Here is an 18,017-nt window from a genome sequence, read left to right as displayed (position 1 = left end):
GTCAACTGTAATATCATGTCATCTGCAAACAATGACAGTTTTATGAATTCCTTTCCAATTTGGATGCCTTTTATTTCTTCTTCTTGACTAACCGCCCTGACTAGGACATCCAATACTATGTTGGACCAAACTGTTTATAACAGGTTACCTCTTCATAAGCAGCATACTATTCATTATGCTGTATCCTCAGCAACACTTCAAATCATCAGACTCTGATTTTTGCCAACATGGAGGATAAATAATTGTCTCACTGTGGTTTTAATTTGCATTTCCCTGATCACAAAAGAGGGTGAACATCTTTTTGTATGTTTTTAAGGACATGTAAATATCTTCTTTTGTGAGTACTTGTTTTTCCACCCATTCTTCAATTGAGTTCTTCTTTGGAAAAAAATCTTTTCCTACTCTGGAGATCATCCTTTCACTTTTCTAATATACTTTGATGAAAAGAAGTCCTTGATTCAATGTATAAATTTAAATCTAGTGGGTTTTGTGTCTTCCTTACCCTAAAATCATATTCTTCTTATATTTGCACCTAAAAGAATCAGAACACTGCCTTTGACTTTTAGGTCTTTGATCCACTGTGGATGAATTTTTGTGTATGATGTGAATAATCCAATCCCTTTTTTCCATAAATATATTCAGCTGGCCCCCCAAAACCCACTTATTCTAAAAAGTACATCCTTTTCCCAGTAATACTCCACATCATTCTGTTATAAATCAAGGGTACACACATGGTTGGTCTGTTTATGGCCATTTTGTTCTAATGGTCTATTTGTCTATCACTGTGCCAAATCCTTACAGTATTAATTATTAGTTTTATAAAAAAAAAATCTTGGATATGTGATTGCTCAAGTCCTCCTATCTTTTTCTTCCTCAAGAGCATTTTGGCTATTTTTGGTCCTTTGCACTTTCACATTAATTTTTTTTTTTAATTTTTTTAATTTATGTATTTATTTTTGGCTGTGTTGGGTCTTCGTTTCTGTGTGAGGGCTTTCTCCAGTTGCGGCGAGCGGGGGCCACTCTTCATTGCGGTGCGCGGGCCTCTCTCTCACTATCGCGGCCTCTCTTGTTGCGGAGCACAGGCTCCAGACACGCAGGCTCAGTAATTGTAGCTCACGGGCCTAGTCGCTCCGCGGCACGTGGGATCTTCCCAGACCAGGGCTCGAACCCATGTCCCCTGCATCGGCAGGCAGACTCTCAACCACTGCGCCACCAGGGAAGCCCCACATTAATTTTTAGAAGTGATTTCATTTTTATTTTAAAAACTAAATTGTGATTTTGATTGGGATTACACTGATTTGATAGATTAACTTCAGGAAAAGTGACCCCTTTATAATAAGTCTGCCAATCCATGAACATGGTATGTATCTCCATTTAAGTCTTTACTATCTTTCAATAAAGTTTTATAATTTTCCCAATATAGGTCTCACAGATCATTTATTAGATTTATGTCTAAGTATTATTATAATCTATTATTGTAAAAAGCATTTTGCTTTTTAAAAAAGTATTTATTTATTTTTTTGCTGCACTGGGTCTTAGTTGTGGCACATGGGATCTTCGTTGCCTTGTGCAGGATCTTAGTTGTGGCATGCGGGCTCTTTAGTTGCAGCATGAGGGATCTAGTTCCCTGACCAGGGATTGACCCCGGGCCCCCTGCAGCGGGCACGCAGAGGCTTAACCACTGTACCACCAGGGAAGTCCCGCATTTTGCTTTTAAATTACACTTTCTGCTGTTACTGGCACAGAGGAATACAAATAATTATTGAAAATGTTTTTCATTTAAAGTTTAGTGCAAGGAACTAAGACTAGCATCATAAAAAACCTTTTGTCAGCCTCCCTGCAAGGAATGCAAAAATAACTTTCTTTATTTCACAAACTCCCACCTATATGTCCACAAGTGTAAAATGGCACAGCCATTTTGGAAAACTCTTTAGTAGTTTCTTACAGTTACATCTACCCCATGACACAGCAATTTCATTCTTAGGTTTTTACCTAAGAGGAATTGAACACATGTTCATAAAAGAACCTGTACACAAATGTTCATAGCAGCATTATTCACAATAACCAAAAAAGTGGAAACAACCCAGATGTCCAACTGATGAATACAGAAATAAAATTAAATACAATGGAATGCTATTAACAATAAAAAGGAACTGTAGCATGTCCTGATACATGCTACAACGTGGATGAACTTAAAAACCATCATGCTAAGTGTAAGAAGTCACAAAAGACTACATATTTTATGACTCCATTCATACAAAATGTCCAGAATAGGCAAATATATAGAAACAGAAAATAGATTAGTAGTTGCCTAGGCCAGGGGAGAGGGGAGGATAGGGCAAAAGGGGTATAGGTAACGGGCACGAGGTTTCTTTTGGGGATGATGGAAATAATCCAAAATTAGATTATGGTAATGGCTGTACATCTCTGTAAATATACTAAAATCCACTGAATAGTACACTTAAAATGGATAGCTTTTATAGTATCCATAAATTACACCTTGATAAAGCTGTTTTTTAAAATGTCATAGCAGCCTTATTCATAACTGTCAAAAAATGGAAACAAACCAAATGTTCATCAACAAGATGAATAAACAAACACACTGTGATACATTTACACCACAGAATATAATTTAACAATGAAAAGGAAAAAGCCACTCCTACACAACAACAGGGATGAATCTTCAAACATTTTGCTGAGGGTAAGAGCCCCAGACCAAAGAATAACATACTGTATGCTTTATTTTAAATAAAGAGGCAAGACTAATCTATGATGGTAGAAATCACAAAAGTGGTTGCCTGTGGGGGGTAGGGGAGGGCATGAGAGAATGACTGCGATGGGGCCGAAGGGAATTTTTTGTAATGTAATGAAAATGTTCTTTATCTTGATAGAAATGTACGTCATATAACTTTATGTATGTGTCAAACCTCATCAAACTGCACACTTAAGACTGGTACTTTCTATTGTGTGCAAATTATACTTCAATTAGTAAACAAACCTAGCTTCCCACTGAGTACCTGTTTCCTATCTGAAGAACACATCATTTATAGAGTAAACTGACAAGTATAAATGCACTGATTAACAATTCTTTTCATATTTCTAAGGGCTCCAAGCCAACTCTTAGAAGAATAGCCTCCCATCTTTACAGTTAAAAGAAACAAAGAAAAAACCCCCCAAAATAGTTTTAAGATACCTTAATATACAGTAACATGTAAACCTCAAAATGTTCCATCTGTATGTTATTCCTCTTTTGCCACACTTGACTGCTTTGAATTTATTCCAAGAGGAAATCAAAATAATGGTGTTCTTTATATAAGCATAGTATTAAAGATGACAGTATATATAGGATAAGTCTACTTTCTTCTTTCCCCTAGAACAGACCCTGATGAACTCAAGTCTTGAATTTGACTTGAAATAATTATTTGTTAAACCCTTACTATGCAATTAGTACTATGCCACATATCAGCTACTCTCATGGAACGCACAATTTACTGCGAAAGACAAAAACCAACATATGATATAATAATAAACACAATAATTAAGCACTCTTCTATACACATCAGGGATGGCAAATACCTGTAAAGCATGCAGCCACTTCTTCCTCTTTTATAAATGGCAAACATAATTAACTGATAGTGTGGCACTTTTTCTTGCTGAGCAAGGATGCAGTCTTAAAATTCTTCTTAATGCAGAACTCCATGAAGGCCCTAACAATGTGCTTGAACTGGCAGAGGAATTAAAACCTATATGCTTCTGTTATAGTGTGATAAAAATACACAGAAGAAGCAGACCAAAAAAGGCTAGAGAAAGTTTTAGAAGGAAAGCAGAACATTCACTCATCAACCAACATTCATTTACATTACCTACTATGTGAAAGGAGTTAGGACTACCAAAGAAATTAAAGCAGTAAGATATGGTCGTAGACTTCCAAGAACTCAAATTCTAGTGAAGAAACAAAACAATGATAAAACAGGGTGTTGAGTGATATTAAGAATACACAGGATGTTTGGGCATCTAAATAAGACCATGATTAGTGAACCTTTCCAGGAAAAAGTGACTCTTTGGCCAAGTTCTGATGCATAGTTAGCCAAATAAAAAAAGATGGAAAGGGTGTGACATCATCAAGATGGTGACATAGGTTGTTCCTGATTTCACTGCCCCTCACAAGAACTAACAACTATCCACGGACAAGACACCACTGAGAAAGATGGAAGGGAAGAATACATGGGAGACAAGGTAGTATGAAAAAATACAGCACGTTCAGAAGAACTCTAAATACTCTTGCATGGCTTGACACAGAGTCAATCTTGAAATATGAGAAGGACTTTAAAATGTAGTAAGGGAATGACAATAGCTGGGATACTACTGGTTTCATAAACTTTATCATTCAATTATTACTGTATGCATGTATTCCTGAAGCAATAAATTTAAATTTAATGAAGAACAAGCTCTAAAGAAATAATTATGATCAAGCAAATAATCATTAATAGCTACTAAAAGCATCACGTGAAAGTCTGATGGGAAACTTTATACTGGCTCACAAACCTGAACCCACTAATCAATTTTTAAAATAAACTTTTAATTGCAGAATAGTCTTAGATTTACAGAAAAGTTTCACATAGTACAAAGTTTCCATATATCTCTCACCCAGTTTCCCCGGTTGATAACTTCTTACATTATTATGGTACATTTGTTACAACTAAGGAACCAACATTGGTATATTACTATAATTAGACTCCACACTTTATCTGGATTTCCCTAGAAGCAGTTCTTCCCTAATGTCTTTTTTCTGTTCCAAGATCCCATCCAGGATATATTACATTTAGTTACCCTGTCTCCTTAGCCTTCTCTGACCCATGACATTTTCTCAGACTTTGTTTTAGATGACCTTGATATTTTCAAGTCATACTGGTATACTGGTCAGGTATTTTGTAGAACATCCCTTGATATGGGTTTGTTTGATGTTTTTCTCATGATTAGACATGTGTTTTTAGGGGGAAACCCACAGAGGAATAGGCCATTCTCTTCACATCGTATCAAGGGTACATGCTATCAACATGATTTATCACTAATAATATAACATTGATCACCTGGTCAAAGCTGTGTTTGCCAGGTTTCTCCAGTGTAGTTATTTTCCCTCCCTTTCTGTACTCTATCTTTGGAAGCAAGTTACTAAATACAGGCCACACTCAAGGGGAGTGGAGGGAGTTAAGCTCCCTCTCCTGGAGGGGGAATAAATCATATAAGTTACTGCAAATTTTCTGTATGGGAGATTTGCCTCTTGTCTCTCATTTATTCAAATAACTTATTTATATTAGTATCAACTCAGGGATTTTATTTTGTTTCTCATATTGTCCCAGCTCTGGCCATTGCAAAGTATTTCAGGTTGGTTCCTATGTCCCTCTGATATGCCCCAAGCCTATCCTTTTGTTTTTTGAGCACTTCCTTATTTTCTGGCACTACAAGATGCTCCGCGCTCATCTTATATATACCCTGTTGCAGCCCTAGAAGCAGAGCCATTTCTCCAAGAAATTGTGATTCCTTTTACTGGAGAATGATAGAACCACTCATCAATTTTAACATAACAATAACCAGACATTATATGCCCCCTGATGCTGAGATGACAGGAAGTGTGACACACCACCCAGGAAATACTTTTGCTCCCTTCTTCTCCAAAAAACAAACAACAACAAAAAACACCTGAACTTCACTCTACCAAGCTTCAAGAGCTAATTAATAGTTTATAGGAAATCCTATAATGATGTAACCCTGAGGTCCCCCAGTAACCATGTGAACTGCCATGAGGTGAGGCCATAAATGGCAACTGAGACTTGGGAGAAAAATGAACTATCCTAAGGCTATATAAAATCCATGGCTCCAGTAACTATAGGGCCAGTTCTTTCCCTATTCTTCCATGGTTTGGCTATATGAACCAAGTGTCTCCTTTCTTGCTTATGCTCAATTGAGTTCAGCTTCTGTTACTTATAACCAAGAGAGCTAACAAATATAATAAACATGAATAAGGAAAGGCATGGGAAGAAAAATGGATTCAGGACATTGAGAGGGGTAGGATATAGGCTGAATTGCTTAGGTAAAGTCAGATTTTAGGTGAGATTTTTTAAAGCTAGGGAGAATTTGTTTTTAGAATTTAATGATCTGTTATTGCTATTCTCCTGTGTTTTGGTAGTATTAACTACAGGGTTCATTTTTTAGCATATAATATTTATTTCAATCACACACTGACCACTTATCATAATTTTAGAAATCAACAGATCCCATATCTTACTTTTTAGCTAATATAATTAGGATCTAAAATGAATAAATTATTTATACAAGCTCATATATCCAAGGCAGACATGCTGAAAGCACAGTCCAATAAAAAAGAAATAGGCTGTGGAGCCACATAGGACTGGGTTTTTTCCCCGGTTCTTTCTCTCACCCAGTGCTTTTTCTTTTTAATATAAAATTTTAATAGGTAGTACACAGACTAGATAGAAAATTCAACAGCTTATATTGTGAAAAGTAAGCCTTTCTCCTATCCCTGTCCCAGGAACCCCTTCTTCCCCACCCTTTGGCAACCACTGTTACAACTTCTTGCATTCTCTTCTAGAGGTAGTCTATTTAGGCTTATTGAAGACTTGACCTTTTAGACTGCAAGCCATGATGATGATCACTAAAATTTTTAAAGTTATTCAGTGGCATTAGAAGGACTGGAGTTGGGAAGGCCTGATAAAAGTGGGACTAAAGAGAAAGGAGTAGCTATGTGATACTCTATCCAGAAGCACTGACACTTAAAAAGGCAACAAGTTAAAATTAAAAACAAAAAAACTTTAAGGATCAAGTAATGTTCCTTAAAGGCATGATTATTTGAGGTTTTTAAGAGCACCTACTCTATTATTCACTCTCCTTGTCTAGAATTCTCTTGGGATCTTCTTGACTATTGCAGCGAATAATGGGGAGGGTACTGATTTAACAGTGTAACATCTCCTGGACATCCAAAGAAGAAAATTTAATTGTTCCCACCTTCTACTCCTACAAGTGTCATTTTTATTCCAATTGTTTTAGGGTGAGAGAGATTAAAAAGAACTGGGACTGAAAAGAAAACACTGAGATTAATAAGACATAACCAAGATGGATGGAGAAAGAAAAGGGAGAATGACGAAATTAACCTGAGAACACATTTAGCTAGCAGCTACAGAAATATACAGGCAGTTCAAGTACTCATCCTCACCAAGCAATAAAGTAAACATCTCTTCTTTTTTGAATTTTACCCAGTAAACTCCTGACTTAAAAGGGGATGGCTAAGATACCATGCCTTTGCTCTCGACAGAGGTTGGGAATTTTAGAGTACCCATGGGAAAAAATCTCTTGGCATAAGTGACATATTAAATATGGAAAGAATTAAGTCAATTATTGAGCATACAAGGTAACAAAAATTAGTACATTTTTAGGAGTAGAAAACATATCTCATTTTAGAGTTGAAATGAGAATTTTTTTCAGACTTATTTTTTTAACTCTCCAGAAAAAAGTTTTTCTAAATTCCTAGAACAATGGCATAACCACTGCACATTTAAATATCCAAGTCCCGAGAAAATGAATAATAATACTAACAGAAATACAACATAACTTTGGTATGTTTTTAACAAGTGTCATAGGATAATGTGAATTATATATTCTTTTGACCAATTTCTTAAAATAGTTATGTAGGAAATAAATTATAATTAGAATGCATTTACAAATGTTTAAAATGTCTTAATCATCAGGATTACTCAAAGTGAATTTTATTACACATCAAATTATTTAATAATAGAAAACAGCTCTAAAACTATAATGAGAGACAAAACATATGCTATGTCACATACCTATGCTTGTTTAAATACAACTTGGGTTAAATATATTAAATAGATGAGATCCTGTCAGTCTGCATTTTTTTCTTTCAAATCAGTGAAGAAGAAAAAGCAAGCATGAATAGTTTATAAAAATTATTTTTCCCTCCACTACCAGTTGCTGGTAGTATCTTAAGAACACGGTGTACCATTTGTATCTGCTTTCTCATTTGCATAAAACTATCCTCCAAATAAATCAATGGGTAAAAAAAAATTGAAATCAGTCCAAAAGTACATGTTTTCCACTTTCAAACATATAATTAATACTCAGTCTATATTTGCAGTCATTTAAATTTTAATCTAAAAACAGTGACAGTGGTTTGTAAATAACTTTAAAAGAATTTCTATCATCTGTCTAACAACAAATCAATTTTGTGCTTGTGTGCATAGTTGAGGACTATATTATTAATATAGTCAAAGAGTTATTTAGATGTGGTTTTCTCAGAGATAGATTTCATTTCCCTGACCTGTCAAGAAAACACCTAAAACAACAACAACAAAAAGTGCTCAAAACCATGTATGCATTCTAAAGTGAAATCAAGGAACATGTGACCATTAAAAAAAATCAATTAATGGAATTACTAACAAGAATAATATGTAACAGAAGAATAATGAAACTTTCAATTATTACCTAAAGAAGTCAAAAGAACTCTAACATTTTATTAGTAACTTCCTCAATATTAGAAGAGATTTTATAGTAGTATCTTCCAATTCTAAAAGGTTTATAGAGGCTGTATTAGAGTCTTAAAAGAAAAAAAGTAATCAATAACACTAGGAAATTATGTGTAGGCTGCACTACCCTCTAATGGTGAATGGTAAGAGAAGTATATGATCAGGTTATCTTATCCACAGATATAAACTATAAAATCACAGCTTACCTCACAACTTCCATAATTCCAAAATATCCTGAGTCATGGTTTCAGGATGTTTTTTAGTAAAGATTGAAGCGTTACACCCCTTTTCCCTAAAATTTTAAGCTTATATGTGGTAACCTTCAGACACACAACAATTAGGATGCTAAAGTCAAACGATATTATACTGCATGCAAATAGTATTTTTATTCTACTGTAATGTACTTTATATCCTTTTAATTGCCAGAGACAGGATTGAGTTCATTCATGACAAGCTAATGGGTTAAATAGCTATGTCTCAAAACAGACTTACTGCTAAACACTAAAGTATCATTCTTAAAACCATCAAGTGGGTTTCCCTGGTGGCACAGTGGTTAAGAATCCTCCTGCCAACGCAGGGGACACGGGTTCGAGCCCTGGTCTGGGAAGATCCCACATGCCGCGGAGCAACTAAGCCCGTGCGCCACAACTACTGAGCCTGCGCTCTAGAGCCCGCGAGCCACAACTACTGAAGCCCGTGTGCCTACAGCCCGTGCTCTGCAACAAGGTGAGCCACCACAATGAGAAGCCTGCACACTGCAACGAAGAGTAGCCTCCGCTCACTGCAACTAGAGAAAGCCCGCGCGCAGCAGCAAAGACCCAACGCAGCCAAAAATAAATAAATAAATAAATAAAAAACAAACAAAAAAAATCATCAAGTGTTTTCTAGAATAAAGATGGTTATAATAATACTTACCTCAGTCTTTTTACTAATGTGATCTGTAAATGAAAAAAAAAATGGTGAGACTTCACTGAAGGACATAAACATATAAAATATTTCAGTATGTAAAAAATATTTAAACAAAGTTATTGAAAAGAATTTCAAAATTATAATAAGAGTTACAGAAGACATTTGGGGGTTGTCTGGGACTCACATCAGAATTTACTTTTCTAGGGATATGATGTTAAAATTTACCATATAATTACTAATTTGCTCAGCTTAAAAGACTTATATCCCAGTAAATGCCACCCATACCAAGGGGTATTATTAAATTTTAAACATTTGAATCCCATATATTTTAGATTTGTGGTTTCACATAATTTTGCGGGGGAAGAACTTGCAGGGGGGTAAGTATGTCTAAAATCAATCACAGGGTACTGTTACTGTAAAAATTGTACAGATCACTGCCTTTGTGGAATAAAATAAAAGGTAGAATAGTAATTTGTGTCCTTCAAAACTATTACCTAGTTTTTTTTTAATTTTAAAAATACATATGGAAGCAACCTACATGCCCATCAACAGACGAATGGATAAAGAAGTTGTGGTACATATATACAATGGAATATTACTCAGCCATAAAAAGGAACGAAATTGAGTCATTTGTGGAGACATGGATGGATCTAGAGACTGTCATACAGAGTGAAGTAAGTCAGAAAGAGAAAAACAAATATCGTATATTAATGCATGTATGCGGAACCTAGAAAAATGGTACAGATGAGCCAGTTTGCAGGGCAGAAGTTGAGACACAAATGTAGAGAATGGTCATATGGACACCAAGGGGGGAAAACTGCGGTGAGGTGGGGATGGTGGTGTGCTGAATTGGGCAATTGGGATTGACATGTATACACTGATGTGTATAAAACTGATGCCTAATAAGAACCTGCAGTATAAAAAAACAAACAAAACAACTAATACTAAACTTTCATTGGGTTATTTGTATGGAAATATGTTAATATAAATGTTTCAGACATTACATGAAATTTCTAAAAATCTTATATTTGTATTTGTATGGAAATATGTATGGAAATATGTTAATATAAATGTTTCAGACATTACATGAAATTTCTAAAAATCTTATATTTGTATTTGTATGGAAATATGTATGGAAATATGTTAATATAAATGTTTCAGACATTACATGAAATTTCTAAAAATCTTATATGTTCTGGTATAATGTTATAAGTAATAATCCTAGTTATTACTTTAAAATGTATATCTCAGAAATAACTAATTTTCTTGTCAACTGCAAAAAAAAAAAAAAAATACATATCATAGTGATTTGATAATACTGTGAAAAAAATCCTAAAAATTAATGTTTATAAATGAATACAAAAAAGATGGCATAACTATATCCAAATTAAACAAATCATTGACTTAGTAACAACACAGTATTTCTGGGAAGTGATTACAAGGAAGACATAGGGAATCCACACAGATATAAGGTTGAACTAAAGTACAAATAGGTAGCAAGTGTTCTTAAATTGGAGATGATCAGGATATCTAATATTTAACAATGCTTCTCGTGCACAGCAGAAATTTTCCATTCTCAAGGACTAAAAATAATTTAATAGCATAGCTTCTTATGAGAAATCTATTTGAGAATCTAAAAGCTGGTCCAGTTCTCTAAAGCATCTGTTGATCAGAATAGAGTCCATAAACCCAGTAAATGTCAAAATCACATGTTTCAGGTCAAACTACCAAATCCTGGTGGGTTATCCAGTCATTCTTCTAGCATGTTCTACCTAGTATACAATGTGATGCCAGAAACCCAAGGAAGAACTATGACTGTGTTAATCATGTTTTGAAATAGTTGTACAGCTTCCCTTTAACAGTATCACACTAATGTCTTTCTCAATGCATCTAATAAATTTACATAGTACTTAAACATATGAAAAATAAAGAAGTTTTAAAAAGCATTCTTTTCATGTCTCTGTCTAGTTTTTAATGACATAATTCTTATACTAAAATCTTTCTTACTAAAGTTGGAAATTTAACATGTATCTGTTCTTTTTAACCCCGAAACAAAGCAACTTAGAGAAGCAGACTATAGGGAAAAGTTTTCTCATCCTTAAATGAAAACAATATGATTCTCTAAATTTATTCCTAACTTCACAGGTAGGCTTGTTTCTGAAAACAGTAAAGTATTTTGGGGTTTTGGTTTTTTTTAGATTATTGCTATGGTCTTATTAATCCTCATGGAACTAATGCCCAATGTATTAAGCTTAAATTCATATGAGTCAAACTGACTTCTTGGTCAATGAAGAAAGAGCTGTTCATTTGGTCAGCAACTATTCTTTTTTCTTTTTGAATACAGTTCCTTGCGCTATACAGTAGGACCTTGTTGTTTATCCGGTTAGCAACTATTCTGATTGGTATAGCACAGCACTCTTCATCAAAATTTTCTGTGATGACAGTAATGTTCTATACCTGTGCTGTCTAACATTGAAGCTACTAGTTACATGTGGCTACTGAGCACCAAATGTGGCTAATGCAACTAAGGAATTTTAAATTTTAGTTCATTTTAATTAACTGATCTTTAAATTGCCACACATAAATAGTAGTTACCATATTATACAGCACAGACTTAAGAGTTTTCACCATTTCCCAATTCAAAAATAATGTGCTTTGTGCTCTGTCTTCAAAAGTTCAGTGGATGGTATAATTTCCTTCTGTCTTCTTTGTTCAATAAAACCAATACAAATGATGTTATAAAGAGATTTCTGGTAATAAGTCTCACTCTAAAAATTTACGTTTTAATTTTCTAAGATATAGTTCCAGATAACTTGAAGAGGTTGACCAATAATGGATGAAATCTGAAAATACTATTCCTGGTCTAGTGTAAGCCAAATCAATTTATGTATAAGGACAATAATATGTTTCAAGATGACTCAAAAACTACAAATACCAATTTTTATTTTCAGTGAGTTTTAGAAAAGGAACAAATTCAGAAATACATAAAGATAAATTCTTATTGAAATTTTATGACGTTTTAATGACTGATTTTAAATTACTTTAACCCCCAAATAGTTTATTTTCAAGCAGGTTTACATTTTTTACATTCTAAGTAACATATTAATAAAACAATCTTTACTTATTTTAAAAATTAGAGAGGTACTTAAAATGAAATTATACAAGGACTAAGAATAGCTTCTCTAGTGTAATAGATTTCATACGTATATTACCTTCAGATTGAAACTCTTTTAGTGATATTGTGAGAGGTTTGTCTTTTCCCTGATGAGTCTTTCTTTTGTCTTTTTTATTCATAACCCTTGACTGAGTTGATGCATTTTCAGCATTTTCATATTCCTAAAAAAAATTACCAACAATAATTAAGCTCGGTTTAACACTAGTAAAATCAACTAACCAATGGGCAATATGTTTCTTAAAGTTTTATTTTTTAAAGATAAGAGGCAAATAAGAAAATCAAAACATAGGCTAGCCAATCCGTATAAAAAGACACCTGTTTATTTATACACTCAATCTCTTCCTCTTAAAAACACTAAAATAAAAATAAAAGCTATTCTTGGTCTGTAACTCCTAGTTGCCACCCTCTTCTCTTCATTTCAGGACCAAACTTAACACAATAATCTACAGTCAATTTCCTTTCTTTTTTTTCTTTTTTTTTTTTTTTAATTAATTTATTTATTTTTTATATTTATTTTTGGCTGTGTTGGGTCTTCATTTCTGTGCGAGGGGCTTTCTCTAGTGTGCGGCAAGCGGGGGCCACCCTTCATTGCGGTGCGCGTGCCTCTCACTATCCGCGGCCTCATCTTGTTGCGGAGCACAGGCTCCAGACGCGCAGGCTCAGTAGTTGTGGCTCACGGGCCTAGTTGCTCCGCGGCATGTGGGATCTTCCCAGACCAGGGCTCGAACCCATGTCCCCTGCATTGGCAGGCAGATTCTCAACCACTGTGCTACCAGGGAAGCCCCTCAATTTCCTTTCTTAACCACACTGAAATCTGGATTCTGCTAGTCCCTGACACTAAAATTAAAGTCAACCTCCTCTTCAATGCCAAATCCAAAGACATTATTTTTTCAAGCATCTCTTGGTTTTCTCAATACACTTCTCACTATTCTTAAGTCTCCTTCACTGGTTTCTCTTTCCCCAACTATATTCTTAAAAATGCAGCCGCTGTTTACCATTATTCCATTCTTAACCTATTCTTCTTATGCTTTATACCTGTTGTTCCTCAAACTCAAAATTTAAAGTTCTACCTGATGACTTGTGTATGTACTCAAACAGAATGTTCAATAAACATCTGCAAACTAATATGTTCACCTGCTTCCCTACTTGATCTTCTAGTAAGTACCTTGCTTAATGTCACCATCATCTACACAACTGTCTAGGCTAGAAACTTCAGTCATCCTCGCTTATTCTTCCTATACACTTCATATGCAAATTAGTCCCTAGGTCTTGTTGAGTTTATCTCCTAAAGATCTCTTAAATCTATTCTCATTTATTCATACCTTCTGTCACTTCCCCTGTCTTCTCTAGCTTGACACTGCAACACCCTCTAATTTTAGCCCCTCCATTCATCTTCTACACTGTTACGGCATAAGTTTCTAAAATGAAAACCTGTAATCAATCTGAAAGTTAAAAATATTCAACAGCTCTCTGCCAACAAATGTATAAAACTCAATCTTCTTAGCCTGTACATGAGGTTATTTATATTCTATTCTGGTGGCAGTATCTCCAGCAACTCTAGGTCCGTAAATTATAGTTTTTCAAAATGCTACTCTTTCATGTGTACATGTCATATACTTGTCACTCCTTCCCTGAGAATGCCTACTTTCTCTTGCCTACTGCTGAACTTCTAATACATTGAGTACGACTCCTCTTTAAGAACGCTTTCCTAAGATATCCTGCCATTTGTGACAACATGGATAGACCTTGAGCACATTATGCTAAGCGAGATAAGTTAGACAGAGGAAGACAAGTACTGTATGATATCACTTATATGTGGAATCTACAAAAAAAAAAAAAAAGTCAAACCTGTTAAAATAAAATGAGTAAAATGGTGGTTACCAGGGGATGGGGATGGGGATGGGGATAGGGATGGGGATGGGGATGGGGATGGGGGTATGGTGTTTAAGTATACAAACTTATAATGAGTAATAAATAAACCATAGAGATCCAATGCAAAATATAATGAATATAGTCAATAATACTATACTACAATGCTGTAATATGATAAATATTGCTTCACTGGCAATCATATTAAAATATATAAATGTATCAAAGTATCACACTGTACACCTTAAATTTACAAATTGTAACATTCAAATTTATCAAATAAAAAAAAAGAATCCTTTCCTAAAACCCACCCCCATCAAAAGCACAGAAAATTCTTCTATCTTCCTGAATTCCCACTGCACTGAAAACATAAAATCTCTCAATACTATACACTACAATTATGGGTGTGTCTCCTTCCACTGAACTCAATAGCTTGGACCATGTCTTTATCTTTGGACTGTATGCCTAGCAAATTTTAGCTAGTCAAAAAAATAACTGGTGAATGAGTGACAGGATAGAAAATGGCATCCCACACCTTAGCTATTATAAAAATCCTTAGGCTAAAATAATTATAGTTATTTTATTGGAATATTGACTTAAAACTCAATGGCTACATCAATGTAATCACATCAAACTAGCCATCACATACAAAAGGAGTTTCTCCATTCTCTGAGAGTCATTATAGCCTGATAAAACCTATGCTTTTAGGTACCAGGCCTATGCGCCAAGAAAACTGGCTGGGAGCATATTTTACCAACACCATCTACTCTACTCCTTCTCCATAGGTACAGCTAATCCTTTTAGCTTTAGAATGTAGACATATATCTAACAACAACAAATCATCATTGTATGATAATATTCTTTTTGATAAATTTTATCTTCAAACTGGGCAAGTCAGAAGGATTTTTCCAGTGTAATGTGAAAGTCCATTTAAATGATTAAATCATAGTAAAGCTAGCTGTATCCACTTTTGTAATTGCCAGCTTTGTGTCTAAACGGACAAGTAACAACAAGGATTATAGTTATTCTTGATTATTCCGGGTAACAGGAATAGGGACATGGAAAATGAAACTAACACATATAGTGTACCAAGTCCAGTCTAACGGCAACCTTCATCCTCTTCCCTGATCATAAATAAATAGCAAAATCATCTACTGTAAATGTTAATTCCTCTCCTCCCTTCCTCTTGAGTGAAGAGCTAGTGTACAATGACATAGTATAAAGGCCCTTAAGCATGACCAGAGGCCATTTATGATCAACACTGAGTGATCACAAGTTGAATAAACTTTACAGACCAAAAAAAATCCCAATATATGTAAAGGACTACAATGTTAAATAATATGGAGATGATATAAATGCTCAGTTTAAACATAGAAAAGGGAAACAAACACTACTTTTTTGCGTAAATGTCCCTACAGTTACAAGCTGTAGAATGCATTTCAACACACAGCCCAATATCAAAGCTTAGTGATAAACGCTGAATTCACAAGGCCAAATTATCAGAAATGTCCTTCTATTTACTTCAGTTAATTAGTAGTGTATCTCTAGCAGAGGGTCTCTTAATGGATGCCCCTGTACTCACAGTTACTTAAATTTTTAAAATTTAACTATTTTCTATGTTCATTTAAAATAAGTTAAAATAAATCATCTGCTATTAGCCTCATTTCCTCTCTCCCCTTCATCTTGGTTGGAGAAATTTCTTAACTGAACATTCCAAATCACCAGACAAAGCTTAGTGCTCGTGTTTCTGTTATCTCTCAGAACTTGAGGAGAAATCTCATGAAAACTTTATGTTAATTACTTTGTTACAAGGATAAATATTTAGGACAAACTTTAAAGAACTTTTATACAAATTCAGGAAGGGTGGTTCTAACTTTTGACCACTTAATGAACCTAAAATATCTAAATCCATAAATGTGTAAATACCTTTTTGTGTTCTTCATATTCTAATTTACTTAGCAACAATGCCTTCTCAAGATCTCTTCAAACATTTCAGATGCAGCTAAAAATAAAAGAAAGTTTAACGATATAAACAGATAATAGCATTATACAACACGACAATATATACAGGATAAAGGAAACGATACCTTTCAATAAACAGTCTAGGTTCTCCAAAGTTATCTATCCATGCCAAAGTAGAGAACTCTGTGTTTTATAGAAGATACCAAAGCAAAAACTTACTATTTTGATATTTTTATTTCCTCATTGTCAATTATCTGTTGTATAATAATCTTTTTACTGTAATAAAAAAAAATCTCACAAAGGAATTGACACTGTAATAGATGTTAAAGATGGTATCTAGTTTTGGACACAGAAAATATAACAGTGATTATTACTCAAAAATATAAGAATACTGAAAACTCAATAAGCATTATAAAACATACCATCTACTTAATACAGACTAATTCACAGGTATAGAACCTTTAAATAAGGGACCAATTGTCCTGGTATATGCCTGATGTTACAGAAAAATTGTAGTGCATCTTTTTACTGCTATCTTTTTATTCCTTTTGTATGACTTCCCTACCTTTAAACTCCTCTAACACTATAATAAAATGATTCTTTGTGATCTGTATCTTTTGGTACCTCTTTCTCACCGCTCAATCTCACCTTAACTTCTTATAATCTAGCTTCTGCCACCCTCCAAACAAATCACTCTCTAAGAATTACTTTTCCTAATTGCCAAACAGAATTGGTACAGTGGCTGGACGGGACTTTGGGTTGTCTGCCTTTGGGGATAAGGTATATCTGCAGCTGAATAGGATAGCTGCCACATGTAAACATCTTGGATTTGTTTACATGTATGTGTCGACCTATGCATACTGTATAATAAAAGCATAAATTTAGTGGACATTGCTTGTTTTTGTCTGTCCATAATCCCTTCCTTTATTCCTTTGAATAACTACAATTCAATCCAGTGTCCTAGGATTCCAGCAAGACAGCCAATCACCTAATTCTATATACCACCCACTACCATACCCACACAAATATGTGTATGGTATCACCAACAACAGGATGGGAGCAAAGGACCTAACTCTTTTTTGTTCTCCTAGGAACTAAAATTTGAGAACAAACACAAAGTAAGTGGGGTTCAATCAGCTGATGATAGCCTCTAAAAGTGAGTGTACTAGTTCATGCCTCTGAGCACCCCAGAATTCCTTAATTTCCATCTTTCCCAAGGTCTCATTGTTTAGTTTTTAATTCAAATCTGTGAATCACTCAGTATCCTTTTGTCAAATTATTTTTTGCCAAAGTTATTCAGAATTGTTTCTGTTGTTTAACGATTTAAAAAAAACACTAAACTAAAACAGAAACCAATTCCAAAAAGAAGTCATCTGTTTCAAAGGGACACCTTAAAAAGTGGAAAAATGTTAACACTGGACACCATGAACTAATAAATCTTTTACTTCTAATCAAAGCATTTCATCCAATCCTATACTAAGACAACAAAAAGAGGGGGAAAAAATAGGTTTATCACAGAAAAAAATTAATCTAACTCAGAGAAA

At 34.4% G+C, this 18,017-nt stretch overlaps 1 protein-coding gene across 1 annotated transcript in view; it reads right to left on the bottom strand.

Annotated features, from left to right (window-relative positions):
* GKAP1 (G kinase anchoring protein 1) overlaps positions 1-18,017 on the bottom strand; it is an 80,999-nt gene that overhangs the window by 44,243 nt on the left and 18,739 nt on the right. Inside the window, exons 6-8 of the mRNA XM_036854132.1 lie at positions 16,438-16,492; positions 12,680-12,803; positions 9,474-9,496 (exon numbers count right to left, since the gene is read on the bottom strand). Of these exons, the coding sequence (XP_036710027.1) occupies positions 9,474-9,496; positions 12,680-12,803; positions 16,438-16,492 (202 nt within the window). The remainder of the gene's footprint in view (positions 1-9,473; positions 9,497-12,679; positions 12,804-16,437; positions 16,493-18,017) is intronic.

This window comes from Balaenoptera musculus, chromosome 6, assembly GCF_009873245.2.
Source record: "Balaenoptera musculus isolate JJ_BM4_2016_0621 chromosome 6, mBalMus1.pri.v3, whole genome shotgun sequence".
NCBI lineage: Eukaryota > Metazoa > Chordata > Mammalia > Artiodactyla > Balaenopteridae > Balaenoptera > Balaenoptera musculus.
This window is presented reverse-complemented; position numbering and strand designations above follow the sequence as displayed.